General features: G+C 50.5%; 1 protein-coding gene across 1 annotated transcript in view; it reads right to left on the bottom strand.

The window, feature by feature from the left end:
- The window catches only part of ETS1 (ETS proto-oncogene 1, transcription factor), a 35,111-nt gene that overhangs the window by 16,002 nt on the left and 6,055 nt on the right, over positions 1–13,054 (bottom strand). Inside the window, exons 2-3 of the mRNA XM_080357922.1 lie at positions 792–911; positions 19–219 (exon numbers count right to left, since the gene is read on the bottom strand). Of these exons, the coding sequence (XP_080214048.1) occupies positions 19–219; positions 792–911 (321 nt within the window). The remainder of the gene's footprint in view (positions 1–18; positions 220–791; positions 912–13,054) is intronic.

Below are 13,054 nucleotides of genomic sequence, written 5' to 3'. Positions count from 1 at the left end.
GGAGACTCTGGGACTCACCTTTCTGCAGAATTTCCAGGTGTTCCCACAGGATATCTCCCACAAAGTCAGGCGCTAGCTCTAGGAAGCATTCCTTGCCCAGGGCACAGAGGGCGGCTCCGTTCATGCAAAACTTCTGGAAATCCACTCCTTTCAGGCTGAATTCGTTCACCGCCCACATCACCCAGTCCCGCACGTGCGTCTCCGTCCACTGCTGGGGATCTGCACCAAAAGGGGTGGAGAAGAGATCCATGAATGCGCAACCACGAGACGTTTCCCCAGGAAAACAGGACAAAAGCAGCGCTACAGCATGGCCCTTGCACGACTTCATCCCACAGAGACTGATCAGTCACCTTTGCAGACAAATTTCTCCCAAGGAACAAGGTTTTGATTTGTTTGGGACTTTTAAAAATTCCACCAGCCCTCTGAGCCTTTCTTCCACCCTTTTCTTCATTTTGCTTGGTTTCTCTCCATCATCAGCCTCCTGCAAAGCATCCCTGCTGCTCCCCTATAGAGTGGAGATGATTTGCAAACAGAAGTCGTGGAGACGGCTCCAAAAGGAGCAGCTCCCCAAAGCTCCAGGAGAGGAATTTAGCAGGACAGACAGACACAATATGTCAGACAATTTGCAAGGGGTACTGAAAGGTTTTGCCTGTAAATCCAGAGTTTTCCAGCTGAATTTGCCAAGAAACAAGGTAATATAACCCAAAGAGACCCAAAAGAGGTGGCAGATGTGGAGAAGAGCATCCTCACGGGAGGACACGGTTTCTTCTCCTTGGGAAGCCACGTCTTACCTTTGGGGATTCCCAGTCGCTGCTGCTCTTTGGCAAAGCCGCTGAAGGTGGCTTTCAATGCCTGAGACATCATTTCTTTGCTGCTGGGGGTTAATAAAGGCACATCCGCACATTCCATATCTGAAAGAAGGAGGAGAGAAAAATGGCCGTAAGGACGCGGGGCTGGGCAAGACGACAGAAGTCATCGAATTGTCCGACAAACAGAGTAACCATTTTCACTTTTTTACTGCTGAAATTTTCACACTCAGACCTACAAATCTCTGCCCTGCAAGTGCTGTTAATTACAAGAAAAATAAGTCTGCATCTAGCAAGTCTGTGCTTAAAGGGCATAGACAAGCCATGTCTGGTAAGCGAGCTTACATGGCGCACATGGTCTCCATCATTAAAAAACGTGAATGTGCGACTGGAAGTTTGATGGTGATATCAAAAAGCATTCCAGACATCGACTTTAAAGAGTCCTACAGCAAAGTGAACAAGAAAACAGGGAGAAAAGCACCTCTGAATTAGACTCCATCTCCGGGCATCCCGGCCCAAAGAAAAGCAAAAAGGAAAAAGCTCATTTTAAAGAATACTGGAAAGAATAAAAAAGAAGTTGACAGAAGCGGCACAAAAACCCATCAGAGGAGGGAGGGAAAACAAAGAGCTGGAAAATCCCACATTAGCACAGAGTTACATCATGTGCAGGGAGCGACGCGATTTGGGGTGAGTCACCAAACAATGCACAGCCGCCCCCATGGGACAGCGCCAGGCCCAGCCTAAAGCCAGGCCTTGGACTAAGTCCTGAGGAGAAGCAAAGCTCTCCCTTTCTTTTTTTGTTTTTCTAATTTATTTGGAAGGAGACAGATATTTGTAGCCAATGAGTTCCATAAACAAAAGCAACCGTTTAAAAAAGGAAACTGGATATAGGTTTGGCTCTTTTTCATGTGTTTTCAGCATTCCTGAAAAACATCTTGCAGGGGGAAGGAAAGCATCACACAACCAGTCTCAAATGACTAAACTTCATCGGCCTCATATGCAAATCTTCGATCCGGGGGCTGGTTTTGCACTGTAGCCTATTGGAAATCTTTCAATGAAAACTCCTCTCAGCGGAAAAACGACAACGTGTTGTTGGGTGTTTTTGTGAATGTTTGGATGGAGACATCAAAATTAAAGAAATTCTCTGGTTTGTGGCAACCCTACCCACCTCGGCTTACTATCATTGAAGTTAATTTAAGTTCTGATTTAATAATTATACCCGAAAAACACTTTGCGTGACTCTTCGCTCAGGTAGGACTAGCAAAATCCCCAACACCGAGCCTCTCGGGAGCCAATTCCTCCCCAAATCCCCATCAAATAAATGAAGGATTCCCTGCCACAGTGCAAGTATTGGGACCTTGGAAAGCAAATAATCCATTCAAAGGCTCTTTGGCAAATTACACTTCATTATTTCCTGGATTTGGCAAAAGGAGCGGGCAGCCCCGTTATCTCCGTTCCCCATCTGCTGCTCTGAGATAACAGAGGGAGAAAGTGGTTCGGTGCCCCCTTTCCCTTCATCCTCATGTTACATTTTAATGCTTCGCTCTCTGTGGTTCCAGGGACCACCCAGGAATGCGCTCCCCTCGGCCGCCGGGTTAAACGGCAGGAGAGATGAGTCAGATCTCGGCGATCCCCTCTGTTTTCTCCCCCAGGATTCGCGGGGTTGGGTTTTGCACATACCCAGAGAAGCAATTTTGCAGTAGTGGTGGGACAGGTTTTCGGTTCAGTAAGGTGAACGCCGAGCTCTGCGCAAACAACACGTCAAAACAGGGAAGACTTAAAAGCGAATCCCGGGGAGAGGTCATCGGAGAAGCAAACAGTGTATTCTCAAATTAAATTAAAAAATTAAAAGCAAAGTGCCAGGGAAGGGTTTCTATGTGAACACCAAAACAAATCAAAATGTGCATTTCAAGGCTTCTCCTTCAAAATAATCATACTCAGCGGATTTACCTTTGAAACAGCATCTACTTTTAATTCCTGTTAGACCGTAGCTACCAGCTAAAATTTCTTCAGAAGACAAAACATCCAGAAAGCCTCAAGCCTGCTAACGCTTGCAAAGGCTTTATTTTAGTCAGCAGTGTCCCACATCTACAGAAAAACCCATGCATGTCGAGCTAAACGTGTTTGCAAAGCTCTGCCTACGTGTTTGTGGACAAGCCTTGGCCGTGTGACCCGAAAGAGACGGGGGGAACAGGCAGTTTTCAATCTAAACTCTGCTTCTGCTGGTTTTGAGATAGTGAATTTATGTAAATATAGTTTCCTATGTTAATCCCTGAGCGTCTGGGGAATGTGATGGGCTTCACCCAATACAACTTTTCTGGGTGCAAGTCTGGGATGAAGGATTTTGGTCATAAAAGCAACCGAGGCTCAGCTCCCCAGGTTTCAGCTTTCACTGCCATCTGAAACCTCTTTCTAAGATTTTAATCAAATCTTGTGAAAATAAAACGTCTCCTTTTGCGTACCTCCTGCTGTCCACAAAGGACACACGCATGCTACAAATAAACGTATAGGAAGAAGCATGAGGCAGCGCCAAAGCCAGGTGTTACACCCAAGCTCGGTTTAAAACTTTCAGGGGTTTAATCCAAAAAGCAAGCACAGCAGCAAGGGCCAGGTGACCACGGCTTTGCATCCCAGCCTTACTTCTCTGTGTGGTTTTTATGACTTGATTTTTAAATACCTAACAGGAGTCATGCTGGAAAATGATGTCACAGACATCACTAGCATCTGTAGAGCAGAGATAAGTTTAATTTGTGTTGCATAATGGGAAGGCAGAGAGGGACATCTATTCATCTGAGGGATCTGGGTCCTTCTGAAAACTTCAGAGAAACAAGAGGATAATCCCACCCTTGCCATTGCCAGGGGTTTTATGTCTAAAACCCGCCATCCCGCTAGGTGTTGCACCAAAAGACACGGAGCCTGGGGGAAAAGCAGCCGGCAAAGGGACCAAGAGGCCAAGATCACCGAGTTCATCTCCCAGCCGAATTCCCGCTCCGCTCTCACCAGGCTCCACATGTATAAACCATTTCTACGTGTCTGATCTTTTTAAAGGACGATGATTTACAAACTTTGGGGATCTTGACCTTAAAACGCGAGTCCGCTGCACGCCGAAGCATTAGCATCTGATTGCACAAGCAAAATAAATGGCAGTAAAGGCAAAAATAAACCCAAAGATACTCTGAGCAGGATGATAGGAGAAAAGTCATTTTTCAGCTGAGTTCCCACTTGGGGTCAATGCCTCTTTAAAGTTCCCTTGGCCATTCGCTTTTTCCCATGAAAAGCCCCAGTGTGTTCTTGGCTGGTCCCTGTTCTCCCCAGTAGCTGTAGATATACGGATGGACTGACCCGGCTGCCTCCTCCTGCCCACCAAGGGCAGGAACCCAACGCACTGTTGTCTCAGCTAAAAGCCCTGCCCAGCCTCCTCATCCTCCCCAGACTCGAGACTAACTCCGCAGCACCCTGATACCATGAGGATTTCAGGCCCTGAAAGAGGCACAGGGACAAGTTTGGGAGAAGATGCACATTGGTTTCAAAGTTTTTTTGCAGAGAGTCAAGAAGAATCATCTCTCTGGGACTGTGCATCCAGGAGCTGCAGGAATTTGTGCCTGTCTCCACCAAGAGACTTCAGTCCTGAGATCGTCCTCCGAGTCCCCAGCAGTGCCGTCCCACCTCGAGGTGTCCATGGGACATCCCCTCACTGCTGCATGTGCAACAGAGCAGGAATTTCACAGAGAGTCTGCAAGGAAGGACATGGGTTTGCTCTCCTACCATCTTTCCCATGACCACCAAGCCCCAAGACTCCCCATCTTCATCCCACACCAAGCCCAATGCTTCCCAAGCTCATTCCTGCTCTATCCCAGCATTCACGAGGACCAAAACCAGAGCAGCAATAGTGATGGGGGAAGCTAAAACACAGCAGATTCCCTAATGTCCCCCAGCTGGCAGGGTTCAGCAGCTGAGAAACCTTTCTCAGGATCAGAGGAGGCGTGGGGAGAGGGGCGGTTGGGAGCTGAGACCCTTCCCACGCTCCCCAACAAGCACCGTGGAGGAACCATCTCCCCATCTCAGGTTTCCACCATCAGGCACCTCCGCTCCCCACCCCGGGGCAGTTTTGCCTTTCCCAGGTGCCCCTCGCTATGGAGCAGCGACACCCCGGGGGGCAAATAACCCCAGCAGAGCCCCCTGTTCTTTAGGCAGGATTAGGCAAAAAATTTGTCTGCACTTTTGAACTGTTTTCACAAGCGTTGCCTCTCACTCCCACGCAGGAAACAGGAGAGGAGCCGGCCTGTTCCAATTAGGGCTCCTTGGACAAAAAGGGCAGCGAAATTCGGGGCGGGGGAAAGGGAAAGTGGGACAGAAAGCTGGGAAAAAGGGAACAGAGAGAAAACTGGGAAGCCAGGATGGATGGGGAGAAGGGGTGAGCACAGCGAGAGGCATTTGCTGGGGATGCCGAGGAGTGCGGAGCGGAGATTTGATTCCCCTTCCAGCAGCACAAGGCATAAAAGGCACAGACATTTGCTATTTTAATTTTAAACAAATATATTTCCTTTTTTTAAAAAAAAGAAGAAGAAAAATAAGTCTATTTTTTTTGTCCTTCAAGCAGTGAAAAATAAATACTCGGAGATGAAAGCTGGGCTTCAAGAGAAAAACAAGAGAGGAAACCGAAAGCCCACACTGCTTAGCGCTGCAGAAAGCACAACAAAGCCAGCTTTCTTGCGATGGTTAGCAGCTTTCTTATGGAGATGCGGTGTGTCATGGGGGTGAGCTTTTCCCCTAAAGAAAGGGCCCAAAAACTGTCTTCCCTAACTGCAGATTAAAGTGTTTCTTCCAAAGTTTGGACTCCGGGTACTTAGAGCATCACAGGGAGGGAGGAAGGGGGAAGGTGAGATGTCAAGATGCTCTGCTGGGTTTTTGGGGTAAGTTATTTCATCTGGCTGTAGAACAGAGACACCTTTGCATGAGTGCAAGCTTGCTAGAAGAGGATGCTCAGAGGGATCCATGAGGAAAATTGGGTTTATTTCGACCCTGGGTATCCTGAAGCTGGTGAGGAACCAGGCAGCAGTGCTGGCTGCTAAAAGGATGCTTCACTTACAATTGAGATGGTACAAAACTCACAAGATTTGTCCTCCACGCCTGCCTGCTGCTTTCCTTCAGGCTCCTTTCTGCTCCCTCTCCTGGCTTTATAATGTGGGTGTTGGATGGAGATCCTGGGAAAGCGGCATCCCCTGCAGTCCCAGGAGTTCGCAGGGAGGCAGCAGCCCGGCGGGCAGCTCGCTCCGTCCTCCCCGCCTTTTGCGGGGGTGAGGAAGGGAAAAAAAGCGCGAGAGAAACCCCTGGACCCAAGCTAAGCAAAACCACAGGGCTTGAGTCAACGCTGGCTGCGATTACGGGAAAGTTCCCCCAGCGTTAGCAGGGACGGGACGTACAGTTCGTCTTCGCGCAGCAATTCGAAGTGGGGCTTCCCTCGGTGGAGGGTTTTACTCTGTCCCCCCATCTCAGCTGCTGGAAGAAGCACAGACGGATAAAAAGAAGCACCGGGGAGATGTGGCCACCTCTGAGGTTGGGGAACGTGGCCACGGTTTAACAACATTCATCAAAACCGCGCAAAGCAGCCAAGTCAGCAAAAAGATTTTTCCACCAAGACGAAGCAACGAGTCCAGAAGGGTTTAGCTCCAGCATCAATGTTACCTTGATACAAGTCCTCCCCATAGAAGCTGTTTCAAAAACAGCTTTAGAAGCAACACCATCACAATTAAAAACTCACGCAGACCCTTTCTGAACGCGCTGGCTTGACGACAGAGTCCGGGTTTAACTAAACCCATGTAAAACTCGCGCGGAAGCTGAACTCATAGGTCAGCACTCTGTACCAGGAGCTGCAGCAAGGAACAACCTCCACGTGCCCGAACGGCTCTTGGTTGGGAAGTCGAAGCCTCTTTTTGCAGCCGGTAAACCCTTATCGCCCATCACCCTCCTGCTTTCCCAGTTGAGCATCACACAAGCTGGGTTGTCCCCTCTCAAGACAGGATTAGCATCTCACTTTCAGGCTTGTTTTACCTTCCATCCTTCCTCAGGAGGGCTGGGAGGACACCAACAAACCTGTGAGACACGCTTCGCCTGCGATAATTCTCTTTAATCCCCGCTAACCGTGCTGCTAAAGAGCTCTAATCCCCGTGCACAGGCACACAGGCATGGGGTGGGCTCAGCAAAGCCTGTAATGGACACCTAGCCCCGACTAAAAGAAGGTCAAGTGTAAATAGCAAGTCCAGGTCACGCCCGAGAGATGCTCCTCTGCAAACAAGCAGCTAAAACCCAGCTCCTCACACCTCGAGACGCAGCAGCAAAGCTCAAATTGCTCAACAGCAATGAGAAAAAAGGAAAAAAAAAAACCTACAAAAACCCCAGCGATCCCCACCGAACAAACAACTAGATATTCATTTGCTTCTTGGAAGGTTGCCCGAGGTATTGGAATGGCTCATGCCTGGGACCAGAAGCCTCTTGAAATTCCTCGCTGGGCGCCCTGCAAGGCCAGTCGTGCCAGCTTCACCGCGCCGGAGGTTTCCAGAGCCGCGAAAACACAAAACCGCGGGCTGAGCCCTCCCAAAGCAAAGCCACGCTGGGCTCCAGCAACCCGGAGCGCTCCAGGTTCTCCACACCCACTCGCTTCCCACCGTCCTCGAGAGCATCCGTGGCTTTGCAGGCGGGTTAAAACCAGGATTTCTGCTGTTCTCACTCCAAATCTCGGGCTGATGATGCCATTTTTGGCATCTTCGATGAAGAAGCGATGTGACTGGAGGATCTGTCCCTAGAGAAGGATGCATCACAGTACCCTGACCTCGATTTATCCTCGGGTGCAAAAGTAAAACTGTAATCACACCTGAGCACTTCACATTGAGCATCTTTCTACATAAACAAGCCCTCATTCTCTCTCTTCCAAATAATAATTTCCCTCTCCTTCATCATCTAGGGATAAGAAGAGACACTTAATGGGGATTCATCTCCAACACCTCCTTGCTCTGAGGAAGGACAAGGCTGCCAAACCACGCGTGACAACCTCCCAGAAAAGGGAGAGATTTTGTAAGGCTGGGTCGAGGTTAGTTGGCAGAACACTGCACAAGGAAAACGCTGTCAGGATGGGAAGTGTGTGAAAAGGGAAGGCTGAGGTCTCTTGGCACAGGCTGTCCCCTCGCAGCCAAGGAACCTGGAGACACGTTGGGCTCTGTCGTCACTCCACAAAGAGATCCCAACCCCTCCACTGGTCCTAACAAAGGGTTTTAATTTTCCTTGCCCCAGGAAGGAATTAGACACGCCAAACACCTCCGATCCAGCCGTCCCAAGGAATTCCCCAACCTCCACTTGATTTTTCAGCGCAAGTTCTGCATAAACTGATATCCGTGTCTGAGCTTTAGCCCTCGCCTCGGGCTGACTCAACCGGACACGAGGGTACCACACGGCAGGACACAGCCTGAAGTGCCATCAAGCTCAGATGATGTTGGAGCTCCCTCCACGTCAAAGCCACTCTCCTCCCCTCACCAGCTCCCTCGTTCATAAACCAAAAACACTTGTCAAAGCTGGAAGGGCTGGCCCTGCTGGTGGTACCCACACAATTAAAGTGCCCACCAGTCGCAAGCAGACGGTCCCCGTGGATATTCCTATGGCGCTCCCCAAGCCCAGAACACCTCCACGTGATGCAGAGAGCACCGAGCCAACGATGCAGAAGCCGATGACGAAGAAGGGAGGCTCGGCAGCCACGGGTCACCTCCCCAAGCACGCACGCTGCCCTGGGGCGGCAGGTTAAGGGGGCGAATCTTGCCACACCGCTCCGCAGCTGCAGATTCCTGCCGCCCGTCCCACCCCAACCTCCGCAGCCTCCCCGGCCAACCCTTCCCCCTGGGGCGACGCCAGCCAAGCTGGCGAGGAACCGCAGCCGATTGCTCAACGCCAGGAGGCAAGTTGCAGCGGATCGCACCCCCCGAGGATCGCAGAGCGATTGCCGCTGCTGCCTTACCCAGAAAAAGCATTTCTTCTAATGTTCAGCTTTTGAGAGCATCTTTTTCTGTACATCAAGGTGTGTCTCGGCTCTTCCCAGCGAGTACATGCGGAGGAGAAAAAGGAGCCCTAGAGCTTTACCCTGTCCTCACCTGGTGGCCACCAGGTCCCCATCTCACATCGTCCCTTTCTGCCACTAGGTCTGTCCTCCCTTATCAGGCCAAGCTGTCTCTGCAGTTAGCGAAGGAGAAGAGGAGAGATTAGGGTATTTAGCTTCGAAATCAAACAAATTATTGCCCAGGCTTTTTTGCAAACAGATCAGGGTTGGGAGGTCAGAGCGCGGCTGGTAAATCTCAGCACTGTTTGCTCTGACTAAATAATATCAGACCGAGGATAATCAATCATTTTAATCAAGAAAATTATTTATAACCCTTTAGAGCAAATAGTTGACTCTGCTAGCGGCTGCCAAGAGATGGCAGGTAGCGTAACGATCCACATACCTCTAATTCCCCTGCGCTAGATATGGATTTACTCCTTTGCATCACTGGATTTACTGCCACTTGCAACTACCCTGAGCCCTCCTACCTGAAGGCATCTTTTCCTCCCTCTGTGCCTCACTAATACACATACCAGTCCCTTGCACCTCAAATTAAAACCAGAGTAATCCTAGGAACAGTTCTCTGGGTATTATTTATTTCAGGCTTTGCCCTTTTTGGGCTATACCACACAACTCCCTGATTACCAAGTGCCACCGTGCACTAGAGCAATGGTTTTCCCAGCCGCCCTGGGAAGGTCTTGTTTTCCAGCTCCTACTTCTAGGAAACTTCTCACCACGAAGAGATTAAGCCAAATTAAGCCCTGGGAAGATGAGGAAGGTGGGAGTGAGCTGGGAAAAGCAGCCAAAGCTGAGCTGGGCTGCCCCATCAGCTTCAGTCATCCCCATCCCAGAGCCAAGGGCCGTCCAGGACGGGGATTATGTCACAGGAGAGCGAAGGGATAAATCAAGAGGTGCTTTGATTTGCCCAGAGGAGAAACTCGAGCTTGGAAATCACAAGCGAAGGTTGGATGGGGGGGAGAGAAAGGCTGAGACGCCCGCAGCCCTCACATCCACCCCGAGCGCAGCATCCGGAAGCTATTAAGGAATTACAGCCTCGCTGGCCCCGAGCCGGCCCCGGCAGAAGTGCCTGGGAGCAGATGGTGAAAGGGTTGATTGAATTCGGCTGCTCGGGCCAAGAGGCTATTAGGAGGAGACGTAAATGGAGGAGGGGGTGTCGTTTGGCGACTCGGGAGCCGGGAGCCCTTGCCAGGAGCTCCGGGAATCCTCCGGCAGCCGTAATAAGCTCGGGGAAGCTTTGGCAGAGCCCTGGATGGGTGGCTTGGAGGGGTACGAGCCTCCCCGTTGCCCACCCACAGAAAAAAGCAGGTTTGCAAAGATCCGTGTTTCCCAACCTGGTCTGATCCCACCCCATTCCCAGCACTGGGCATGGGACCAGACCTCCCAAAGCGCCTTCAGAAGAGGACGGGGCTCGAGTGACTCTGGGTTGGGAGGAGGTGGGGGAAAAAAAGAGAGAGACACGTAGGATGACAAAAAGCCAACAGGCAAAAAAAAATAGCATAAATATGATTTGTAAGTCATCCCCGGTGCCAGCCCTGCTGAAGGTCTGAGCAAAAGCACTAACCCAAGGACTGAAATTGCCTAGGGGTGAAGGGAAGGTTTAAACCCCTCCCTGGGAAATGGGGGAAGAAAAAAGGAGGAACGACCCAAAAACCAACACAACCCCACACTCTGGGCTCCCTGCCCTGGCAAGGCAGCTCCAGCTCCACACACTCCTATGCCCGGGGCACGGGGAACACCGGCTCTAGGGTTCCCATCTCCAAATCCATCCTAGGTTTTCCAAGAGAGAAAAGTCCAAGTCTCGTGGTGGGGACATGGGGGGAGCCTGGTCCGGGCTCTGCCGAGCGCTCCGTGACCCCAAGGGGATCTTTTGGGAGCAATCTTTTCCGAGACAAGTCATGAGATTATTTCTTTGCCTGGAATTTGCTCCCGCGGCTCCCATCAGCCCGGGACTGCTGAGTCAAGAGACCGCCGGGGCTGTGCCCTCCAGATGAGTAAATAAATTGCCATGGGGAGCGGTGGAGGGAAGGGGGGGAAACGGCGCCCGGGATGAAGGGAGGGAGGGGACACGATGACTCCTCGAGCCTTGGGCTGGGGACGCAGGCTGGTTTGGCAGCCGCGCTTTGCAACGCACCGAATTAGTCACCGGATTAGGCAGCGCAGTTACACACAGCTGTTTAAAGGCGCACTGTCCCTCCCCTTGGCTTTTTTTCTTGAGCTTTCTTCCCTCTTTCTTCCTTCTATTTTTTAAATTTATCTTCAATTTTTTTTAGGTCTAACTTCAGCTTTCAATGGGTGCTTGGGATCGGCAGCCAGCAAACTGGGGAAGCCAAGGATGAGGCAGCTCTAAATGATGCTAAAGCGCGTGGGCTAGCAGCAAGGGCTAGGCTAGGCTAGCCCAGGACTAAGCCCCATTCCCTCCTTAAACAGGACCGACGGGCAGCCAGGTCACTCTATAGAATCCATATGGCCTCAGCAGCTCAGGGCTCAGCAACATCATCCAGCTCGCAGGCAAAACAGGCGCAACAACCGGAGCCTTTCAAGTTGCAAACTTTAGAGCCAGCTTCAAATCTGGAGCTGCTTAAAACCAGCCCCCAGTGACTAAACCAGCCCACCGGGGCCACGGCTACCGTGACAGCTCCAAAAACCCTGCTGCCAACGCTGCAAAATGAAACTTTCCCAGCACCCAGAAGCGGGGACAGCCTGAAGCCCAAATTTCTATGCATCCCATTGAAAGGATGGGGCCAGGAATCGTTGCGGGGTCAGGGCGCGGGATGGGGAGCCCCGATGCTGGTACCAACCTGCCCAGCTCATCTGCTGCCTGCAGCTGATGCTGGGAATTCAATAAATCAGTTTTTCCCCATTTCTGCCTGCAAACGGGGAGAAATTTCATTTACTGACCTCATGACGTGGGCCTGGAGACACGAAGCAAGTTGGGTAACACACCTTGAGCATTTTAAAAGAGAAAGCGCTTCACATTGCATTTTAAAACAGCCTCGAACAACAACGTGTAAAAAAAAAGAAGAATAAAATGACCCAAATTTCACGTGTTCCACTACATCTTATTTTAATTTTGCAATGGAAAAAGCCAGGAGGACTCAGCTTTTGCAAGTTGCATCTTCTGATGGTTCAGGTTTTGGTAAACATTTTCTCAAAACTAAATAACAGAAACTTTTGCTGCTTCCAGAACACTGACCAAAATGAAGTGGTTTTGCACAAACACATGCAGGCACCTACAAAACAAAACACTGTCATGTGGGTCAAAAAGCCACATTTTGATTATTGTGATGGACAGTGGGGGTTTTAAAAGCAACAGAAAACAAACCCCAAAGTGCTTCCCAGTGTCCGGTTCCAGTTTGGGGGCTCTACTGGTTACATCAGTGGCAGGTTTTCCTTAGTCAGCAGTTTTGTCTCATCCCAGTGGAAATTCCAGCCATCAAGAGGACACACAACCGTCAGTGGGCTGGGGATGCTGGGGATGCTCCCACCTCCCTGCTGCAGCATCACGGGGGCACCGTGCCTCAGTTTCCCCAAAAAACTGCTCTCACCAAGCCTTTCTTCAACACCTTTTGGGGTCAGAGGCCCCAAAAGCACGTTGCATTTTTAAAAGAAGTCCCACTGGCCTCAACGCTCCCCACCAGCCATCTGAAGAATGCCTTGGAATCATGTCAAATATTTGAAATGAGATGGGGGGGCACGGGGAGGGGAGCCGCTCCGCGTTTGACTCAGTGTCTGGCTTCTTTCATCAACCCCGCATTCCTACTCATGCCATCACCCTCCGGGAAAGTGCGACAACGTACATAATCCATGTGGAGCCAATTTAAAATCCCCTCCATGTGTTAAAACGAAAAAAAAAAGGCATTTTGTTCATTAACAAGCTCTGAACGTGTAGCTGGGGAAGAGGAAGAAGAGAGCAACGTGGAGAACTCGGTGTTTGCCACCCCATCCAAGGCTTAACAATCCTTCCGTCACATCAGAAGAGGGAACAGAACTTAGAGCACTTTTAAACGCAAGCGCCAAGAGTTTTGCCTTCGCCTGGACACACGCGGCCCTGCAGAAGCTCAGGCTTTGCATGCAAACATTTGCACCCTCTTAATGTTCCGTGCTCCCCGATTCCAGATACGCAGGCTGAGCCTTTTAACCAAATTAC

The sequence above is a fragment of the Nesoenas mayeri genome, assembly GCF_963082525.1.
Source record: "Nesoenas mayeri genome assembly, chromosome: 22".
In the NCBI taxonomy this organism is placed as follows: Eukaryota; Metazoa; Chordata; class Aves; order Columbiformes; family Columbidae; genus Nesoenas; species Nesoenas mayeri.
This window is presented reverse-complemented; position numbering and strand designations above follow the sequence as displayed.